At 37.8% G+C, this 22993-nt stretch overlaps 1 protein-coding gene across 4 annotated transcripts in view; it reads right to left on the bottom strand.

The window, feature by feature from the left end:
• astn1 (astrotactin 1) overlaps nucleotides 1-22993 on the bottom strand; it is a 354343-nt gene that overhangs the window by 244439 nt on the left and 86911 nt on the right. For 3 of the 4 annotated variants that reach the window (XM_065276608.2, XM_065276609.2, XM_065276611.2), the window contains exons 2-4: nucleotides 22601-22788; nucleotides 4331-4724; nucleotides 1359-1508 (exon numbers count right to left, since the gene is read on the bottom strand). In XM_065276608.2, the coding sequence (XP_065132680.1) occupies nucleotides 1359-1508; nucleotides 4331-4724; nucleotides 22601-22788 (732 nt within the window). The remainder of the gene's footprint in view (nucleotides 1-1358; nucleotides 1509-4330; nucleotides 4725-22600; nucleotides 22789-22993) is intronic. The other variant, XM_065276610.2, reaches the window with a different exon arrangement.

The following is a 22993-nucleotide window of genomic DNA, read 5'->3' as shown; positions in this document are numbered from 1 at the left end:
TTTTTATTCCTGTCTCCACTATAGAAATAACAACTTGTGTCATATAGCTTCCAGTGACTGCTTGAGTGAGTGACTCCGGGCGGGGCTGCCACCACAGCAGCAAGCAGGCTCCTGATTGGTTAACGCGGCGCGAAATTCCGCCAAAGTTCAAATTTTTCAACTCGGGCGTCAGCCGCAAATTCGCGTGAACCGCAAGATGCACAAAAAGCACAATTTGCGCTTACCGCGCGTACCGTGCACAACGCTCAATTCGCGCCTTTCGCCCGAGCTTCACGCGCGAAAGAGGCGGAAACGCGTCTTCCGCACCACGCCGAACGCCTCTTCCGCGCCGCGGGACCTCCTGACGCGCGTCAACGCGTCTTCACATTGACTTAACATTGAAATCACTCGCGCTTCACGCCCTTACCGCGGTTGGTGTAAATGCAGCATAAGAATCTTATAGATAAATCGTATAAGAATTTGTTAATTGTTTTTTTTTTTTGATACTGCAATTGTTTTTTTTTTTTGTAATACAAAATACAGTTCATAAGAAACTTCTTTTGTGTGAGGTAGTTGCATGTCATATTCTTTGTCTAGGAGAACGTTGTTTGTAAATTGTTTTTTTCAAATACACATTATTACAGCGTTAAAAAAAAAGTTGTCAATCAGCGGCAGCATTTTTTATGAATTTCACAAAAGTTGAATGCCTTCCAGACAATGTTCTTCTTTAAATATATAAACATACACTATATTAAATAAAAGAACAGATTCTCTGCTTTAAAAAAAAAATAACTTCATCTTACCTTTATTTGTTGTCTTTTTATCACCTCTCAAATATTAAGCAAAAAGCTGAGATAATTGCATTTTTGTGAAGGACTTTTGATAGAGATCAGATTCAGAGTGATGATCGAAACATACACAGAGTTTGAACTATTTTCCCTAAGGGCATACTTTCGGATTTTATAAGTTAGGTAAGTAATGGTGAATACCACCTGGTGGATAATAGCGGAATTACGGATTGCCAGAAAAACTTGTCATTAGCAGGGAAGTGTTTTTTTCTTAATTGACGAGTTAACTCATCAATGGCAGGGAAAGAGTTAAATCTGTGCTTTTACGAAGTCTCGTGTAATGTTCTATACGTTACATTATTAATACACTCACTTGTAAAGTTTATTCATAGCCTCTGTATTTTGCTACTTATGTTGTCTGTATATATATATATGTAAGCTGGGTTTTTAAAGGCAAGAATATCAAATCAGATCTGAAGTTCAAAACACAGACCAAGACACTGTGTGATGTAAACAGACATGTATATGCGATCAGACACAGACTGTATATGAAATGTATCACCGTGGGTGAAAGAGGACATCCAGACTCACCGTGTGTTTTGCCGGACAGACGCTTGCGCTGACTGGTGGAGGTGTTATGTGGGAAGAGTGTGTTTTGCTGGTGATTACTGTCAATGGGACTCGTGGCTATGATGTTATCCTTGTACTTGCTCATTAGGGACAATTTTGTACTGTCGTTTCCTGATGGTGAAAAGGTTACAATTAGGGATAAAGTGATGGGTTAGGTATGGGTAGATGGTCAGCAAATAACAGCCCACATACATAGAGAAACACTTTATGTAAACCCTTATCATTCAGAAGGACGCGTCTAAGAGGCCTCTGTGAAGTATTTTCAGGGAGGAAGCAATTGAGAGCCTTCACAGGCCAGTGACTCAGAATATGACATTTTGTCATTCACCATTACACAACATTGCCATTCCCCGTAGTTATCCTTATCCTGTACCTCCTCCCTTATAATGAGTAAATTGCACAACACCAAAAAAAAAAAAAAACGACTGACACTGCAGGGTTTTTATTGTATTAGCCAAATGAGTGTGACAGCATGAAATCGTTCCCCTCCTGCAAAGCCTTTTAGTGGGTAACTATTCAAGACAATTTCACTTCTAATAAGAGGGAGACTATTTCAAGATCCATTTGTCCAGTGGACATGGGCACTCTAGTCAGGTCGAGTCATGTGAATCTCATCATTTTGAAGCTGTGTGAGTGAGAAAATCAAGCAGTTCAATTTTAAGGCTAGCAATATGTTTACCATATCCAATATAAATCTCATACAGGCTCCAGAATGTAAGGACAGGTTTGGTATTGCATCACATAAACATACTGTATGCAAAACCCCAAAAAGATGTTCAAAGGATTATACATGGAAAACTACACTTCCTGTGGTGTTATTCGAAAGATTATACATGAAAAACACATTCTTTGATCATGTGCATTCAATTATGAATTCATTGCCCGAGTTGTTTACGCGCTTCAGAAATTAGGCTGAATCTAAAAGCTGAATTAGGGGTGTGAATTAATTTGGTAAAGGATTAAAGCATGTTATTAAAAAGTTTAAGGTTATTGGATCTCACTCATTAACTGGGTGTACACACAAATTGGTCCATATAAGCTGAGTATTCACACTAAAATCATCATTCGTAACAAACTTTGCACTTAAAAAGTATTCTTAATATTACTTATTATCATTGTAGATATTATTTTAATATATAAAAAATATACAAACAATATTGCTTATATCACATATGGGTGGTTTCCCAGACAGAGATTTGCTTAAGTCAGGACTAGGCCTTAGTTTAATTAGAAAATATAACTAGTTTTAACAACCATGCCTTACTAAAAACATCACTTGTGTGCATTATGAGGCAAACAACATGTATTTTAAGATATGTCAGTGCAAGTTTTTTTTTTTTTTTTTTTGAAGAGCTCTTACATTTATTTTAGTCTAGGATTAGTTTAATCCCTGTTCGGGAAACCGCCCCATAATGAAAATTGTTGAAGTTAATTATCCTTAAAGTATTGCTGTACTTCATAAAAATTATTTAGCTTGATTTTAGCTTTGTATTTATTAAAAATGTAGTCAATTATGTGTTACTAAGGCCTAGATTAAAGGTGTAGTGTAGTGTTTTAACTCTTATTGAGAATGGCACATTTGGATTTACCAAAAGTTTTGTGCATGCTCTCAGGCAGAAGTTTACTGGTGTAGGCACACCAAAAGTGAATGTAATTATTTGCACAATTAGATACAAAGTCAATATAAAGACGCAAATTAACTCGAATTCGAGCCGGACGATGTAAATGGTGCGAATTGGGTGACTTGATTACTGTAAATAAGGAATATTAGTCTCAATCGTGTCTTCTGCACAAGTAAAAAAACATTTGCATGATGCGTTGACATGCAAGCCAATCAGAAAAGAGCTCATTGACACGTCCGGTTTGACACGTCTGGCTGTATAAGGAAATGGAGGACTTGCACAAGTAATTTAGAGCGGGTAATGCAATGCGTCCCTTTGCTGTTTTGTGTGCACATACCATTACATTTCTACAGAAAGTGATGAATGGCCGTACAGGACAGGTTGTGCAGGAAATCCTTATATGGACATGGTTTGGGTAAATATTATGCAAATTAGTAACAACACACTTTTGCTGTATTGTGAAAATTGTGCTCAAAGAAGAACACTTCATGCATTCTGACTTATCAACACAGTTTAAGAGTTGTTTCTTCATGCTAAACGTAGGCAAAGTGTCAAAAAAGCTGTTGGATGTATTACGGAGTATTTCTGTGCCGAATGCACATCGCCAGGGTTGTTTCAAGTTTGGAAAGTTTTTTTTTTTTGAATACGGGTCCAGCTGACGTATCATGGGTAAGCCATACGAATCATTTATTTATCCCCCGGAAAACCACGCCCACATGACAATCAGCGGGAGAGCCAGAACCAAATGATATTAGAAGTCACAGGCATAACTTGACAACTTTGTTTTATATTAAGACTCAACAATGGCACAAAAGAAGAATTGTGTTTTTTGAATGTAAAGAGAAGAAAGCCAGCCTTATGGAAACAATGGATATAGTTTGGTGTATGCTTGTTTAACACTGGATTTCATTAAAAAGTCTCAACCGGGTCATGAGTTGCATGCGGTAAGTAAGACTTCTGTGTTATGTTGGAAATCGGCATGTAAGTGCTTATAATGAAAACGACATGAACATGTAGTGAATCATAAGTTAAACAGTGTTGTTAAAGTGTTTTCGTACAATATCGGTAAGAATCGGTAAAGCTGATCTATCTTTTTATAAATCTGATAAAACTAAAGACTTTTCGGAGACATGAAGGATGTAAACTATTCTACAGGTACTCCAGATTAACATCAGATATGCAGAAACAGCGTGTGTTATGTGAGCTTTAAATATATTTATTAGTGAATGAGACACATTGATTAACTTATCATTTTATAGCTATCCCGCAGCAGCCTACATATTTACTGTAGTATGCGGTGAGCTCACACACCTGGGGTGAGATCCATGCCGGCTTTTTCATTGCACCCTTGAAGCGAGTCAAGGGTACGAGTCACCTGACTGGTAAAGTCCTCGCCTCCGTTCATACACTCACGCTGGAGGTGATGTCGCAGGTCTGTGATGTCATACTCATAGCCATCCAGAATGGGCGTCTCGCGGATGCTGAGTGTGCCGCTGGAGTTGTGGCCCTGTCCGCGCGAATTCCTCAAACTTTCCCTCGCCTGGCCACCCATCAGAACGGACGGGATGTAGTGGATCTCGTTGGCCGCCTCGGCGCTGGCGCTCTTCTGCGGCTGGGGAACCCGGCGGCGCTTACACCAGCGTCTGCGGATGTACAGGATCAATACCAAACACAGGATGGACAGCAGCAGAGCAATCATGCCTCCCTGTAGGATCAGACAACAACATGGTGTTTGTAGAAAACGAAAAGATAACATTCAAAAAACACCTACAGTATATGCACCTGACACATTAACACACAAATTACAAAAAACGCCGCTATGATGTTTCAAACAAAATTATAAAATGCTTATTTAAATGCAAAGATCCTAGTTTTCATATGGTAGATGGAGATGTCAGGAATTAGTGGGACCATGGTGAGTAATAGGTATGCTTGTTTTAATAAAACAGATCGCTTTACAGCCTGCACCATAAAGAATAGAAATAAGGTCTGAAACTGCTATATATCCCTTCTATCCACACCACTTTCAAAGGTATTACATCAGTTTACTGGTAGTACATGATGTGTACAAGGTAACAGTAGGAGGGAAAAGGGGCCAGATAAAAGAGAATATATTATACAAAACTGTTCTGAGCTATAAACATACATCCTTGAACACAGGGTTGTGTGGAAATTCAAAGCGTTTTTTTATTATATTGATTTTGCATTGGGCACCTGTGGCTTAGTTGTCAAAGCATGGCATAACGATGCCAAGGTCATGGGTTCAAGTCTTAGGTTATACACAAACAAATTAAAATGCAGACCCTGAAAGTAAAGCAAGTCTGTCAAATGTGTGTATAAACAGCATCACCTAATGTAAATTAAGAAAAATAATTCAGAAAACTGAGATATAGACGATTTTATTGGATGCGCCCATGTTGCCGTGGTAACGTGACTGGCCCGAAGTTAACTTTCGACGTGCATGTTTATCGGTATGGCTAGTGACTAAACTGACCTCTTGAACAAATACCTTGTGAAAAATAAAAACATTTCAAAACATGAGGGAAGACAGCGAGCACGGATCACCGCTGGGCAGATTTGGCAGCCAGGCAAGAATTTAAGGATCTGACGATTTGTTGCTGAATTGTACACAATACCGTTAGCTCAGTGTAATGGTTGATACGTTTTAGCTATTATTTGAACTAATTTAGTTGTTATTTACTGTATTTAGCTTGTTATATGTTGTTGCCACTGAAACCGTCTATATATGTGTGCTGCTAAAGACAGCTGTATAAAAACCAAACTAAGACTGTGGCCACATACAGCACCGGATTCAACAAATAATTTGTTTTATGTAATTTGATTTCCTTTGGGTCCATCACTTTGAATTAGCAGAACAGGCAAAATTTAACTTAACTGCAGAGGAAATAAGGAAGAGCTGCAATGTTACAGATGGTTTAAAATGAGACCAGATGGCATTTCACTTTATAAAAGGAAAACTAGTAAGACCAAACGAAACATCAGTCTAGCTGCATGCGGGGCTGCAATCGAATTAGCACAAGTAAAGATGGAAGTGATGCTATTACGGGTTTGTCACGTTCTTTAACAACTTAAAACCACTGTTCTGTAAAGAAATCTATAGAGAAAAAACATCTAGCCTTCATGTATGCTGTCATCCTTAAACATTGTGATTATTGTGGTGATTATTAGACTATTGATTTAACTTCTCAATTAACTCAACAAGTAAGCTGTTAGAGCATCACATCATATAATATGTACCACATCAACATTGTCACAGATTCTGCTCAGATTTGCAGTCTGCAATCAAAATTGAATTTAAATTCAATATCGTTTAAAGTCAGATTATTTATACAGCGCGTTTATCATACACCTGGCGGAATGCAGTGCAATGCACAACAGAAGTGCCCAATTTTGCGCCCATGGGAATTCTGTTCTGAAAACTAGGTGTGTTCAGATGCATTGTTGGCACGTTGCTATTTTGCTATTAAAACTGAAACTGAAACTAAAACCTGGTCTAAATTCTAAAGTAAAGGGTGCAAAAAAGCAATAAGCCCCAAGTAGCAGTGGGTTACCAGTGCATTTTATAACAGCTAAGGGGCGTTGTTAGACACGACGCGAAGCGGAGGCCTAAAACCCCCTTAGCTTTTCTAAAATGCACTGTAACCCCACTGCTTCGCGGGGGTTATTGCTTTTATAAAACGGTTACTTCATATGCATAACGTTAGCGGGATTTTATAAAATAAAACACAAATAAGCTGTAATTATATAAGTACAAATATTACTCTTCCGCCAAACAAAGTAGTTCCTCAGAATCAAGTGTGACTGAAACAGAGCGCAGTTCCCAACCAACACAGACGCAGCAAAGACACAATGAAAATATGATTTAAGACTGTGGTGTTTATTTTATAAATCACCATTCATCTAATTTATACATTAACATTTATATTGTGCAACTGTTGAAGTGATGATCAAATATGCTTGGAAGCATGCTTAACTCTTTCCCCATCAGCGTTTTTTTTTTTTTTAAGTTGCCACCCAGTTTTAGTTTAATCCCTTACAGAAAAAGTATCTTCTTTAAATAAACATAAAATATCAAATGAAAGAACAAACCATCCGCTTTCAAACAACAACAAACAAAAAAACGTTTCATCCTACCTTCATTGTTCTCTTGTCACCTCTCAGATTTTTTAGCTAAAAGCGGAGATCAGTCCATTTTAGTGAAGAACTTTTGTAAGAGATCAGATTCAGAGCCTGATCAAAACTTCAGTGTTTTTAGTGTTGAGTGAGTGCGTCAGTGTTTAAGTTGGGTAAGATCGCCACCCAGTGAGTCGCGGAAATATGAATTTGAGGTAAACTTCTCAGGAAACGTTTTCTCTTTATGGACGAGATGACTCAACAATATTTATTGACATTTATCTGGATATCGTCATAATTGTGCAATTGTATACAAATTAAAAATATGATTAAAGACTGTGATGTTTATTTTCATAAATCAGTACGTAGCAACAGTGGCGCAGTGATACTTATGTAATGCTAGGGTTGCACGATCACAGGAAAAATGATGATCACGATTGTTTTGCTCAAACTTTTGATCACGATTAAAAATACGATCATTCTTTTAGTGAAGAACTTCTATTTACTTCAGTATTTTTATTACACTTTACAGCCATGTATATAATATTATATACATTTTATAGGCCTATATTATAAAATATTTTATTGTTTTGTAATATCCACAGCTCCCATTCTCTTAGATCTTTTTAAAACATTTAAAATAATTCCGCAAAATTCCGCATAGATTTTGCAAAAGAAATCCGCAGAAATAACAAAAATAACTCCTTAAACAGATTCCTTACAGCTGTACGACTATTGCAGCAATTAAAGCAGTTCAGTTTTAACTGTCAAAATTATAAAATATCTTTTATTTATTTTAGAGCCTTTTTTGTTTGTTAAATTAAGGTTTTTGATACTGACCAAGCAGTTAGCGGCCGACAGCAAACATCATGTTGACGACTTGTTTGATCAAATGAGCCTCTCAAATCAACAATTCACTTGCCTACAATAACGTCTATATAATATATATATTTTCAGCATATAACAATGTTAGTTTAAATGTTTATTATCAACACACTATTTTTTTTAAAGCGGAGGGAGGCTGCTCTGTTGCTCGCAGACGGCGGGGTGCAGAAAAATAATGAATCAAAACAAAACGAAATAAACATGAAACGAAATAAACATGCAGGTTGCCTTACCTTACACATACGCTATGCATCAATTAAAATTCAAGGCTTTACACCGCATTTTTTTACATAACTACCGAAAGAAGTCTTTTATAGATTATGGACAGTATTTAAGGTTTTTATTCAGTTCTCCATATTCCCCGATGCACTGAAAGTCCTGCTGCTGGCGGAGACGCTAAACACCGTTGCAACAGGTGCATTCTAAATGTGCGTAGTGGACTCGTGCAATAGGTTAAACGTCTTTCTTTTACAATTTATCAATGGCTCAACGTTTCTTTTAATTAAATTATTATATATAAAGGTGGTGAAGCCTAAAAAATCCAGAGGCCTGGCCGCATATCAACTGTGATGTTAAAATTGGTCCGAAACCCAAACCAATGGGCATAAAAAGGCTGAAATGCAGGGCTCTAATATATATTTATATCAAATTAGAATTAAACTAAAATAAAAACAAAACATTTTTGAATAAAAAATGCCTAAGATATGCCTTTTATGTGGCAATATTTTTTTAAACCCCTTGCTGCTCACGGTGCTTATTGGACACATATCCTTGGCTAACTTACATGATACGCGATTCGTTATTGTTGTCTGTGTCGTGGATGGTCGGGGATTTTTTATGGTTGCGGCTTCAGCTTTTGAAACTCTTGATATTTCATGTTTGGACGGAACAGGAGCACAGTTTGCACAAGACTCGTGACTTACCTGATCAACATCACTTTCCTCAAATCCGAAATATCCAAACAATGGGGTAGGCCTATATGACCCTTTTTGGGAATTAAACATACGGTACATATTTCTGCACTTTCTTCTTGTTGCTCTGCCATTATGTTCGAATGACTGTAAATCTCGTGATGCTAACATATTTCTACCTTAACACAGACTGCATTTGCAAAGAAACACTCCGTTTACTCTGACTCCGCCCATAACAAACACTTTGCTTGATTCTAGACCGTGTGTTTTGTGCTTGGTCTTTGCACATTAATCGCGACGATTGTCATGAATTAATCGTGGGGCACGCATATCGTTACCATGATAAAAATAAGATTAATCGTGCAGCCCTATGTAATGCGGTCTGAACCATGGGTTTACCGGGGTATTTTATCACGGCTTAGAACGCGTTTCAACCAATCAGAATGAAGAACCAGAACTGCTCGTTTTATAATATTGTTTTTGTTATTTAATGAGCGAAATATGTGCCTACAAACGCATGGATGTACAGCAGCACACACACGGTTTTAAATATGAAAATTTGAACAATTTAAAACGATTATTATGGACATTGAGGACCGATTACGAGACGTAAGAAGGCGTAAAGAGCGGCTTCACCTGTAGCATGGTAAGTAATTGAATGTTTTGCTTTAAACAAATGCAAATATTGCATCTATTTTTTTTATGCTACCCCAAAGATTGTTTAGTATATGATGATTTTGTACCTATGGATATGTTGAGATAGCCTGGCTCTGCCTTCCTACGTGCTTCCGCTTATTTTTCATTTCGCTTCAGCAGTACGTCTGGGATAGCTCTATAGAGTTTCGTTTTCTCCTGCAAAAATCTGCAGGACCAATCAGCAACAGATGGGGGTGGCTAAGAACGATGACGTTGAGGTCGTGCGTCAGTTTAAGTTATAGTTCAGTAATGGCAGCGGAGAAAGACGTGAAAAGCTATTCGGTCCGTTGTTGCAAAACTGCCGAATATACAGAAGTTAAAGCCGGAGCAAGAACCAGGTTTGCTAAGTTTTGTTTTTTCTGATTATTCTGACTTGTTGCTTCCGGACGGTTTCGGTGCATGATATACGTCACGACCACATGTTAGCGATTGGCTTTGGCAGATCCTGAGTGACTCTGGGCAGATCCAATAGTTTTAAACTTCAACAATGGACCCTCCTTAACAGAAGTAACGCTTTGCTATGGAGCGTGGCCAGACTCTCTGTACAAAGAAATGAATGTACGAGAGTCTGGTTATACCAGGCTAATGTTGAGAACCTTTTTTCTCACATCCTTGTCCGGGTGCTGAAACATTTTGGAATCGTCTCTCCACACCTTTTGTAAATTCTTTATCTCCTGCAGGCCTGAGGTGGGTAATCGGGAGAACCGGGCGAATTCCCGGTGGGCCGCTTCACTTTTGGGCCAGTTGAGGTTTTTTTTTTTTTCACATTAGTGAGTCTATCTTCTCTTAAATAACACTACACACGTTTTGCATTCTGACACCACATTGCGCAGCTTCTGCATTGGTTGTACCATGTGAGTGAGTTCCCCCTCCCCTCCCATAGATTTGGCTCAGTCCATAGCGCGTCTTTTCCAAAACTTTTCTCAGGTAGGCTGGGCCGGCCCTACAGTAACAGTACACGTTTCAGGAAGGATGGGTTGGAGGTAGAGGCCAGGAGGGGCTATAATAGCCGGGTTGAAGAAAAGAAAGACATTGGAGGAGGATGCTGCCAAATGGGCCAAGCTTACTGATTTATTTTCAAGAGGACAAACATAAGTGGAGACAGGTAAAGAGAGATATGTCTATGATTAGCATTAGCAACTTAATTTTTCAGCTAATACAGTTGTCTACCTATTCACAAGAAAAATATAAATTTAATCAAAATATTACCCTTTTGTGTATCACCCAATACATGGCGATTCATAGACTATATTATGCAGTTTAATATTGATAACAAAACTCAAGCTTGATCTGTGTATGCAGTAAAATCGTTACTTTTTATTATTATTTATTTTAATTACTAATTATTTTTTGAAGTGAATAAGTATATTATTATTGAATTAATATTTAACCTTTACATCATTTGTTGAACCATGGTATTCATTTGTTGAACCATGGTATTAATAAAAACTACACAAAAGTAAGTGCTGAACTGTTGCTTCATTTATCCAATTTGGCAAAAGTGCTAATTTGTAATTCCACCATGAAAAAAATGGACCGGTCTTGGGCCTGAAACTCTAGAGCTGAAAAGTGGCCCCACTCCGGCCCTGATATTTGTTTGTTACAAATAAAGTATTTTTAGAGTACAGACATTTTTGTAAATTATTTTTGAGATTACACTAATCATATAGGCTATCCTTCCATTTACAGCAATTAAAAGCCTGCTAATTTTACTTCCATTGCTGAAAGAAGACAACTTTTAAAGGTTTTAAACTTTTTTTTTTCTGCAGACGCTTTGAATTGGTTTATGATAAAAGAGACACACGCGTTTGCCAAATACTCACTTAATCTTATGTGTAATCAGAGTTTACTGTTAAGTTAGTGTCTTGTAAGTATTTTGTGAACACAAGCATCTCTTTTATCATAAATCCTTTCGACGCGTGTGCAGCAGGCACGTATTTTGACAAGAGGCATGATGCACATGGTTCACATGACGCAACGAACACATATTTTGAATTCGCACCCCTCGGAAGAGAAGTTACTGGCCTCTGGGCTCTTCAAACCTGAATATTAGCAATACTTAATGTCTGTGGGATTGATTTGATGTATATACGGGATATTGAATGTAAAAATATTTTTGTAAGATTGTATCTAAATGAAAAGATGACTGAGCTGATGGCAACTACATCAAATTTTTAAAAATGTAAAAAATTATATAAAAAATCCTGAAACAACCACACCCACTTCAAAAAGTGGTGCTAAATATATCTCATCAAATGATCTAATACTGTCTATCTACAAATAATCGATAGTTTATAACTTTATTGTAATTTAACAGTCATCTAATTTGCATGTTTCTTTTTTTGCAAATATATTTCATATTACAACATTGCAGCCACTTAACAATCTTTAAGCAGACTGAGCCGAAAGACATTTTCCTGTATACAGAGTACATACAAGGATCTGTAAAGAATTTGTAGGCTTATTGTATGTGCATTTCTCAGGCATATAATATGCAAGGACAATATTTTTATATTAACAGACTTGAGCATAGCATACAGTATATCATTCTCAACATTTGAGTCACACAGGATAGCTCGATTATTAATTTTTAATTAATAGCTGTTGGTTAACAAAGGTTTAATGTCATGTGCCTTTAAGTAAAGACAAAACACCATAACCTCAAAGGTCACAGACGTTCAAAGAAACCGATTTGTCTGATTCCTTAATCTAATTATTTTTATTGTATGAAAAATTTAACAAAGAGAAACTGGAGGGAAATGACTAAACTGCTATGGTGTAATTAGACGCTCCTCAGTGGTTTTTGTTGTTCAATGTGATTTTGTGCCTACTCTGTGCTAAATTGAACGTGTTTAGTATTCTGGAAAACAATTCGAAGACCATGCAGGGAAGATCTCTTCAAGATGATTGGATAGGGAAACTGTACGCGAGCATTGGATGATGGTTAAGCATTGCTTTATGATAAATCACCTTCTGCTCCAGCTGTAAAATCAATGCAAAGCGTGCCTCACATTCTTTTGTTTCTGAATCTCATTGAGTTTCATTTCTCTAAAAGTACAAAGATAATAAATAATTGTGATTTCTTGAGACAAGAGTTTAGTTTTGCTTGTTTATGTGCGAGTGCGTGTGATGTAAGACCAAGGGTCTGGTCAATATTAATGAATGGACCATTGTAGGACAATTTCCCAGATGGGCCTTTATCTGATCTGGGTGGCATATGTGGAATAAATGAAAGAGGAAATGCCCTTTACTTTCAAGGGTGCATGTGGGCATAAGGTATTACGAGGCACTTAAACTCCAAGTGGTTTTAGCAAAAGAAAGCCTGTAGTAAACTAAATGGATTTACTAAACAGGTCATGACTTCTATATTTTTATTGTCCTATTACGCCTTCTTTGTAAAAATGCTATTGTGCCCATATGTTCTGTCTTTGGCACTTTGGCATATCAAACAGGTGAAAGAAAAGATCAGTAAAATCTTGTTTAAGAAATATTTACCTTGACATATTGCTTGTCTATTCAAAATGTAAAAAAAAGTATTTAACTGTATGCATATTGTAAATGAGCATTTTTATCAGACTCTTTTGTCTAGATTCAGTTATTTCACTTGAAAAGGTTATTAGTTAGTAATTAAAATGCCTTATTTTCACAAAAGGCACTTCATTTCATTGGTATTTAACAAATTTGACTGTCTTTTGACATAGCAAACAGTTACAAAATCACTAAGGTTGGAACTAGAATCATTGCAAATGATGAAAAGTTCAAAAGTTAAAAATGAAGAAAGTGAACCACACATTAGGGGGTGCTGTTATGCATGTGTCTGCCATATTTGGGTATTCGCGTCCAAGTATTTACAAGAGATGCATAGAATGTTATCCACATTGTTACACATTTATCTTCAGTGCTCTTTAAAAAGTTTGCCAAAAAATCGATATGGCGCTTCACAGATTCTGATACTCTCTCCTGAACACAGAGGAGTCTAAGATGGCAGCGGTACCGGAAGCTAGTTATTTTCTTTTGTAAAGATTTAAATATGGAGATTTATCTTACAAAATCACATCAATTACCATCAGAAGGCCTGGAGCCGTGTGGATTTCTTTTGCGAAGGATGGATGCACATTTTTTGGACTTGATGGAGCTGGACCCTATAGTCATCCATTATAAAGATTGAAAGAGCTAGAACATTTAAAAAAATATCCGAATATGTGTTTGTATGAAAAAGGATGGACATGTGTAACTCAAATGGCTTAAGGGTGAGTAAATCATTGGGTCATTTTCATTTTTGGCTGAACTATTCCTTTAAAGGGGACATTTCACAAGACTTTTTTAGAATTGTAAAATAAATCTTTGGTGTCCCCAGAGTGTGTATGTGAAGTTTTAGCTCAAAATACCTCACGGATAATTTATTATAGCATGTTAAAATTGCCACATTGTAGGTGTGAATAAAAATGTGGCGTTTTTGGATGTGTCCTTTTAAATGCAAATGAGCTGATGAAATGCAAACAGTGATCGCCATAATGATGGTTTGTTGAAATTGAAACTCAATTGTGCTGTCAATTATTATTATTTTTATATCTGCACTAAATAACAGTGCCGTGATTGGATAGTGCAGATTAATGGGTGGTACTATCCCCTTCTGACATCATAAGGGGAGCCAAATTATAATTACCTATTTTTTCACATGCTTGCAGAGAAAGGTTTACTGGGTCGACCTTTTTTTAAAATTTTCTAGGTTGATAAAAGCACCGGGGACCCTATTATAGCACTTAAACATGGAAAAAGTCAAATTTTCATGATATGTCCCCTTTAAACTGCTTTAAAACAAACATCAATACAGAAACTTAATGCCACACTCCATGCTACACTGTATATTAAAGACCACCATGTTTTTACTAGAACACAATGTTTAAAAGTGTACTCATGGGAGGCAGTGCATTTAAGATGATGTATATATTTTATTTAATATTCATGAAATACTACATGAATAAATACACACCTCTTAGTATGTACATCTAGACTGCAATGTTACCTAAAATAGCTTTTCCAGGAACATCATCATCGTGGCTGCCTATTCATCTTTCACTGCTTTTAACATTGCTTGCCCCTCTTTCAACATTCTTAGCCATCGGTTACATTCACACAGCCTGGGCCCCTTGGGAAGATGCTCAATGTAAAGATATATCGCCTTCCTCTTATGGTTGCTAACAGGGCAGAAACTCACATTTCCAGCAAGTCTGTTTTATAAATGGATTTGAAAATTCAGGAGGTTTACATCTCTACGCCCGCCACTGCCTTCCAGGTGCCTTCTACAGAAGTAAAGTTCAGTAGGGACCGGAAAAACACGGAACGGTTGAAATCTTTTAGAAAGGTCCATGTTTTGGGAGTTGGTGAAGCTGTTGAGGTTTAGGAAGAAAATGTCCACTAACCAGTGTTTGGTGCTGTATAAACACATAAGGATGGAGGTAAGAATTACTACAGTATTTCTTATAAATCTTCATATCAGGTGTATGTCGAGTAACTGGATGTTACCCAAAAAGAATTGATTTCTGCTATACTGCTTCGGCCCCCATTTGTATCTGATTCCCTAATGCCACCGTGCCAGTTTCATCTGAAACACTATCTTCTACAATTCCCAAAAGAATGGGAAATGATGCATGCATGCCCCAGAAGATAGAAGGAATAGGACTGTTTACCCATAACTACATCAGCACAAGGTTTGATGTGCTGTTTTATTGGCAACGAGGAGCAAGACAACACAAAGAAAACTGAATCTAATAGTTCAGACCAAACATTTATTTTTTTCCGAGACATTAATCCAAACTCTAGATTGAATAAAGGAAGAAAACAAAATGAATCTGTCTCAGCTCAAGAGGTCACAAGTGTATTTTTGTTGAAAACTATATCTGGAAGATTAATGTGAGTCCGTAGAGACAGTCAAAGCGACCCATAACATTTATAGTGATGAAATCATACCGTACGATTGCATAATCGAATAATAAAGGAAGTTGAGAATCTTTTAAGATGCATTAGTTCAATCAATGCTGTAATTGCATTAGCCTCATACAGTATATATCCACCATTCAATAAAGGGCATTACTGGCTTATCATCACTGAACATTGAGAGTAAATTTACCTAAGTGAGAGGGACAATTACACTTTTTCTATAATAAAAGGGGAGACCGGGACTAGTTCTCACACTTTTTACTTATTTTCAAAAATATTTTAAACTTTCTCAGTAGGCTATAATTTTTTATATTTTTTTTAAATAATTTATATAGGCACAAAATCTAAAAGTCTTTTGACAATACTACTGAAAAGGAAAACAAAAGTCCTTTAAACAGGGATGCTCCAATCAATCGGCCGCAGATCGGTATTGGTTGATCATCGCATAAAATAATTGATCTGTACTCTTTAAATTTGCCGTTCTCATGAATTGATCTTCTTGTTTAGTTTTGTCATCATAGGGCTCCTGAATGTAGCGGCAATTGGAGACCATTTCTACGCAGTGCTGCCATTTTTACAACCTGTTGCTCATGTGCAAACTGCAAATTTGGATTATTTTTCTGCCTTTACTAAGATATGTGTATTTTCCAGCCCAGCCCCACAAAATATCGTTAAATAGTCACGTCATTTTGTGATTCTTTTTGTGTGATATTATCACAAATTTTCGCGTATAACGAATTCCTGTTTTCCTGTGATTATCACGTATTGGTTACTCAACTGCTTTGTCCAATTTTCTTACCATTGTTGCTTTGGTTTAGGGTTAGATTTACATAAAATGACATTCCTAGTACCCAAACCCAACTCTAACCATAACGCAAGGTGACATATAAAAAAATAAATCAGAAAAAAATAGTATAAACTAGGGATGTGCATCGATGCATGGCGCTCCCATTAAAAAGACCTGTCTGAAATCGATTCTGAATCGTAAGGCTCCGATTCAGTGTTTCATGCACAGCTTGTGCATGTATTACGGCTCCGTGATCAGTAGGAAGTCCTTATCAATCTAAAATCTCTACAAGTTTGACTCGTTTATAACGTGCATTTAAAAAAGCAACACTCGTCAAACACAATCATTTAAAATATTCTTTATTATCATGAAAATACCTGAAACAATCTGAAGAACAGCGATATAAATATTCCTTTAGACATTTCCTGGAATAGTGTTTAGTATACTACTTCTTCTGTGGCACAAATGGTGTTTCTAAGCGAGAGCGCCCCCTGGCTTTTGGATGTGCCTGCATTTCACCGTAATTCATTCAAATTCATTCATTGAGAAAATGCGCATTTGCCCGATTAATTGTCACAACCCTAGTATAAACCTATACACAAAGTGACATTCTAATGCAAACACCAAATGTAACCCTAAACCGAAGCGACAATGGTTTAAAAATAGGAAAAAGCAGTTGAGTAACCAATACGTGATAATCACACGAAAACAGGATTTTGTTATACGATCATGAAAAAACGCGGAAATTCGTGATAATATCACAAAAAAAGAATCAAAAAATTACGTGACTATATCACGAAACCTCGTGAGACTGGGTAGGTATTTTCTATGAGGGCGCTCCGGCCCTTACAGCACAATGCGTCTTCACGTCCCCATCAAACAGCGTATACAACACATATCAATCGCGAACATTGCACCTCCATCCCGAAATTTATTAGGTGTGTTCGACATCGGCTGTGGCTGGATGTAACCGATTGGCGAGATTAGCCGCGTGCAGGCGGGGAGTAGCTGAAAACGGAGACGTGAAGTCGGACATGCTGTGGTTCCCGTAGTTTGCTGCATTTACGTCAGGCATGGCTGATCACGTGCAGTTTGCTTGCTTTATGGCAGTAAACATGATTTGTAAGATGTAAACAACATAAAAAGTTAATTATACATACATATTATATTAAGTTTTGAATGTCCGTGAGCATGAGTGGAACTGAAGAGGCTTACAGCATCTGTTTTTACAAGAATAAAGTTCAACATAAGCATATATTATTTAAATACCAATGTAGTGGGGTCTACGTTTTTTAACCATTTTATTTTGATGAAAATGACACAATATAACATCAGGACTACATGAAAAGAGCTTTAACTGTTAAAAAAATACAGATTTGTGAGCATTTGTGGAACTGAGGGCGTGAAAATAAACACGAAACACACATGACTGTTGTCATGTGGTGAATCCGACCAATCGTGAAACAGCTGTGTCGTCATTACAGCCCGTGCAGCTCCTCTTCTCGAATCGCTCTCGCGGTACTTTAAAACCATATGACACAGTCACGTGCCTGCAGCGCCAGCTTAAGTCAGACAAAGTTGCTAACCAGAATGCACTGCTTCAAGTCAGCTGCAGATCGGTCTGCGCAGCGGCGCATGAAGTCGAACACACCTTTTATTTGAATGCGTTTTAAAGTTTTGACCGTTTAAACTTTAATTTTGCTCGCAGCTGCTCTTGTCCGCATACACCTGACGCACGCACACACAGACAATACAGAGCGACAGTAACCTAATTCATCTCTAAATAAAATCACTCTCTGCTCTTGGCTGAAGAACTGTTGTAGTTTAAACGAATGTGTGTATATTTAATTCATACAGTAGAAGACTGAAGTGTTTTATTTTCATTACTATTAAGAGACATAAACCTTTTAAAAGGCATATTAAATTGCTCTTTGTAGAAGAAATATTTACCGTGCTTATTTATTTGATTCTCTATTAAAACAATAATATACCTAATTTCTGCAAGTAATGTAACAAAGGCAACATCTGTGGTATTACTTTAATCTAGATTTTTTTTACAAGTTACAGTAATCGAAGAGCTTGCATATTAGCTTGAATAATCAGTATGAAGCATTGTCATCGGCCGATCACTGACGGTACATTCACACGGGGCGTAAGCGTTAACACTTAACGGAAGGCTTGTCTGAAGCGTGGCCAACAGCCAATCACTGTGGCCGCAACACAAGCTCCGGTCTTCCATAAACGTAATTGGCTAGCTATGCCTAGGTTATTTGCATATGGCGATATGATTGGCTGACGCACGCGTTGCCGCTTGAAAATTTGAGAAATGTTCAACTTCAGATTCAAATTCAGTTCGCCAATGCTTGACATCAACCATTAAAAGTGAATGGGAAGCGTCAACGCTTACGCCCCGTGTGAATGCGCCGTAAGACATCAAATCTGTACTCGGTTTCGGTTCACGTTCTTTTTGTCCTGAAGTTGTCACACTTCCCAGCAAGCAATAGTCGTCATATCACCATTCACCAGGTACAATATATAGGCCCGATATAATCAGATTATGAGTAACCCACTTCTAGCCAAAATAACACATGAATTTGGTTACATTGAATTTGATAACATTAAATTGAATCAATGTCATTTTTGCCAATATAACTTTAGGGATATAATTTAGTCCATCATGCACATAAAGCAAAGTCAGCAGTGACAACAAGGTACTTGGGTTTATGATATGCTATGCATTGTTTAAATTTTTACTTATTTCAGCCTAGACACCTGGGTTGCGTTCGGACTGCTACTAGGCGTCTTTTAAATGCAAAATTGCTTGCGGAGTATAGGTGAAATGTAATTTCAGTTAAACAATTATGAAACACAAAAGCATTTATGAAAAAGCAATGCAAATGTAAAATATATAACTATCAAAACATTGTAATGGCCAATAAATAAATCATTGCTACAGACAAAAAGCACTCATGGAACTTTTGATCAAACCTGCATCAATACAGGCTCTGTGACAACTAGCCCCAGTTTGTCTTTTATTACAATTGTATTACAAAAAGGGGAAAAAAAATTAAGCACATCATATCAAATTCTCTGTCTGTCTAATGTAACATCATCCAAAAAAATAATAAAGGCAAACATATATTTATATCTAACACAGCCTGTGAAACCCAGCCAAAGTCATGTTTTATGTGATTTACTGTTTTATTCATAAAATCATCCTACATAATGTAAAGAACATTATGTGAAAATATCGACGATTAAATGTAATGTACAATTAATAGTTAAAATAAAGTTATATATATATAATTGTTCTACGTGTAGTAGCTTTTTAATTATTGCTGTGTTCAAGAAAAAAAAAAATCCCATCTACTGCTGTGCTAAATCTAGAACGCAATACCATCTGTTTCTGTTGTCATATAAGGACGGTTGTCAGCTGATGTGATATAGATGCAGTGAGCACTATGTTGCATGCGCTGCCCATCATTCTGCCCAGCATGAGCAAATCACTGCAAGGGCACGGAGCAGCTGAGCCAGCCATCCGTGGAGAGATAAACCACCAGGGAACAAGCTTCAGGCGTGCAAATGGGAGAAACAGGGGTCAGAAAAAGCCTATGGATGTTCAGCCTTGCTGAGTAGTGCAAATTGTAACTTGTAAAATGGTCAGCTGAATGAAGGGGAGGTGCGTTGATACAAACCTCCCTGCTAAAAATACAACCATATTCGAGAGAATATTACTGCGGGACAAGATAGGAAAAACCTTAAATATCAACCATCCTGCAAATGGTTGTGAATGTGATATTTGTAGGTGAAGTTCTCTTAGGTAAAGGCCCACCTGCAGTTGAGAAGTGCGAAAACTAATTGCTGATCTTTTAGAGATGCTCAACGACAGCAGCGGGATGGAGGGTGGTCACTTTTCGCCAGCGCGTGCAAGCAAGCCACTGCTGTTTTCGATGGGTTACACATTACCCCCCAAAGAGAAAAAAATAAGCTTTGATAGAAAAACATTTTCAATTTACAACATGGCCTTTGTGAAAGCAGCTGGAGATGCTAGCTTGAAGAAAAGACGGTTAAAATAGCAGGAAAAAAACACATTAGAGTCATTATGACAGCACAGCTGGCCGTTCATCAAGGCACATTTGACAAGTGCTCATCCATCCGAGCCCTAAACTGAATCACGGTGAAAATGCAAGCCTGGCGCTGAACGCCCACCTCCACTGAGCTGAGCAAAAGCCCCAGCTGGTCAAAGGACTGCGCCATGTACGTCCAGAGACAAGACAAGGACTGGTGACAGGTGTCTGTGTTCTCTTTGAGTCGCTGCAGATCACTTTTTGGGGGGCGCCAGATTCAGGAACCTGCCCTCCGGCCGAGACCCAAGCTGGAGCCGGGAGGAGACGCGACATAAATACCATCTGTCACAGAAGCCGACTTCCTCCACACCAGAGAAAATTTCACTCTGGCACCTTGAAAAAAAGTCTTGGCTCTAAGCAGAAAAGGAGCGAAGTAAAATGAAATGTCACATTTTATGGAAGGGGTGTGTCGAGAAGGTTTACGGAAAGGAAGCAGTTTTGAGATCTAGATGAGTTTTTTTTATTACTATTAGCATTTTCAAGCTTTCATTTGCAAATGCGAATGTGCTGAGATTGAAGCTCAAGGTCACCTGATCATTTCACATGCAGCGAGCGTCACGAGATATGCAGCTATGACCTGTTTTGCTCATATTTTAAAATAGAAATGATCAATCACACTCCGATTTGAACTTTTCTGCCCGTGAACAATGTCCTGAGAAACGTGCAAAAAAAGGAGCGCATTATCAGAGGACAAATGTAATGAAATCAATGAAAGTTAAAGCAACACCAAAGAGTTTTTTTTACCTTAAAATAACGTTTCCAAAAAAGTTTCAGTGGTTCATCCACTCAAAACAGGGTGAATGGCACTTTCACATTCACTTTGCAGCCCTCTATCAGCCAAAACCGCACCAAAGAAGTTTCCAACCGTCGGGTCGCGGTCCTGTAGTTCGAGTGAAAACTACAAGAACTTGCTTTACGGCAGACCTACAATCCAATCAGAGCCAGCTATGCTGCAGTATTTACGACAGTGGTAATGAACAATTACGCTTCTAACCTGTAGGGGGAGCAAAGAGCAATAACTCTTTAGTGTTGCTTTAAAAAAGCAACCGCTAAGACATTATGATACGTCTAAATTACATCTAATATAATATTAACACTGTGACTATCTTCCTTATCGCGATATCAGTGTCTGAGATAGGAGTCATGCAATCTTCTTTAGATTCTGAGAAAACATGGAGACTTCCCGGAGTTCGGTGGAATTGTATTCCATTGTGGATTGTTCAGTAGTCAATGGCACTGCACAGGGAATCAACTACCCACCCAAAACAACTGCCTGCACTAATGTGCAATTAAGGGACTTGAAATTCAAGCAACAATGGAGATCCGGCACAGCCTGGAGTCCCCATATGTCCCTTTAGCCTTACAAAAAAATAATGAGCCATTTGTGCTTTCTCTATCGAAGTATTTGCATGCCAGGCGTGGGCATGTTGGCCGGTGTTTAGAAGTCTTCATGTGCTCTTCCATTCATCTCACCTACAGTGTTAGTCACCACAAACAACAGTCTTCTCCTCCGTACAAACTTCCATCCTGCATGATAATTTACAAATATGGATTTTACACTAATCAAACTGAGCGTGTATAAAAGCTTCACATAATCCTCATGCCCCCTAAGACTCTTTGCTAAAGTTGTTGTGAATGTAACTTCTTCTGAGGGTGACAGTGGTGCAACGATCCATAGCTGTGAACAACTGTGAAGCCAGCAGGCGTAACCATTAATTGACTGAATCGGGAAAAAACTTTCATCTTACCCTGCATCCCACACCCATTTTTTTCTATCTACGTGATGTTTTCTCTTTGTAATTTCCTCAAGGCATGACCAGCATGGCGTCTTCACCCTCAGAACTGCAGTGACAGATCTACAGATAAGTCATTCACTGAAATCTCTGCGGGTTTGTCAATTTGTAATAAAACTTCATCTGCATGTTTAAAGACTGTAAAATAAACTATGTTCAGATTTAAATGAGATTTTTTGGCTAATTAGTTGTTTTTAAATACCAACAGGGGTCTGTTGCCATTATGTCAATCACTGAAATTGGTTTAGTAACATTTATAAACCAAATTATAATGCATCACAATCTGGAAATGATTTCTGATAGCGTACCATGACTGAGATGTGCAGAATACGAAGTTCCTCCTCAGCAGAGTCACTAGCAGGGTAAGCTGTGGCCGCCGGGCTGGGCAAGTTTTGACTGCCGTCCTGGTGGTGGATGTGGAAAAGCAAGGTGCCATTTTCCAACCATTGCTGCCTCCAGCGCACCAGGGGAATGTCCTCAGAGTTCCCAGAAATCTCTGCCAACACAAAAAAAACAGAAAAGCTTAAAGGGCGATTTGCAGGTAAAATTTTTCAACGAATTTGTGCAATTTGCTTGTTGATAATAAACATTTAAACTGTTATCCATTGTATTTTATGTTGTTGGGTATCACAAAACCCGAAAAAGTATGAAAAAGTACAGCGGTTTGCAATGATTCTCCTTTCCCCCACAACGCACTGTAT

This window comes from Paramisgurnus dabryanus, chromosome 6 (genome assembly GCF_030506205.2).
Source record: "Paramisgurnus dabryanus chromosome 6, PD_genome_1.1, whole genome shotgun sequence".
Lineage (NCBI taxonomy): Eukaryota > Metazoa > Chordata > Actinopteri > Cypriniformes > Cobitidae > Paramisgurnus > Paramisgurnus dabryanus.
Note: the sequence above shows the minus strand (reverse complement) of the source record. Positions and strands in the feature narration are given on the sequence as shown.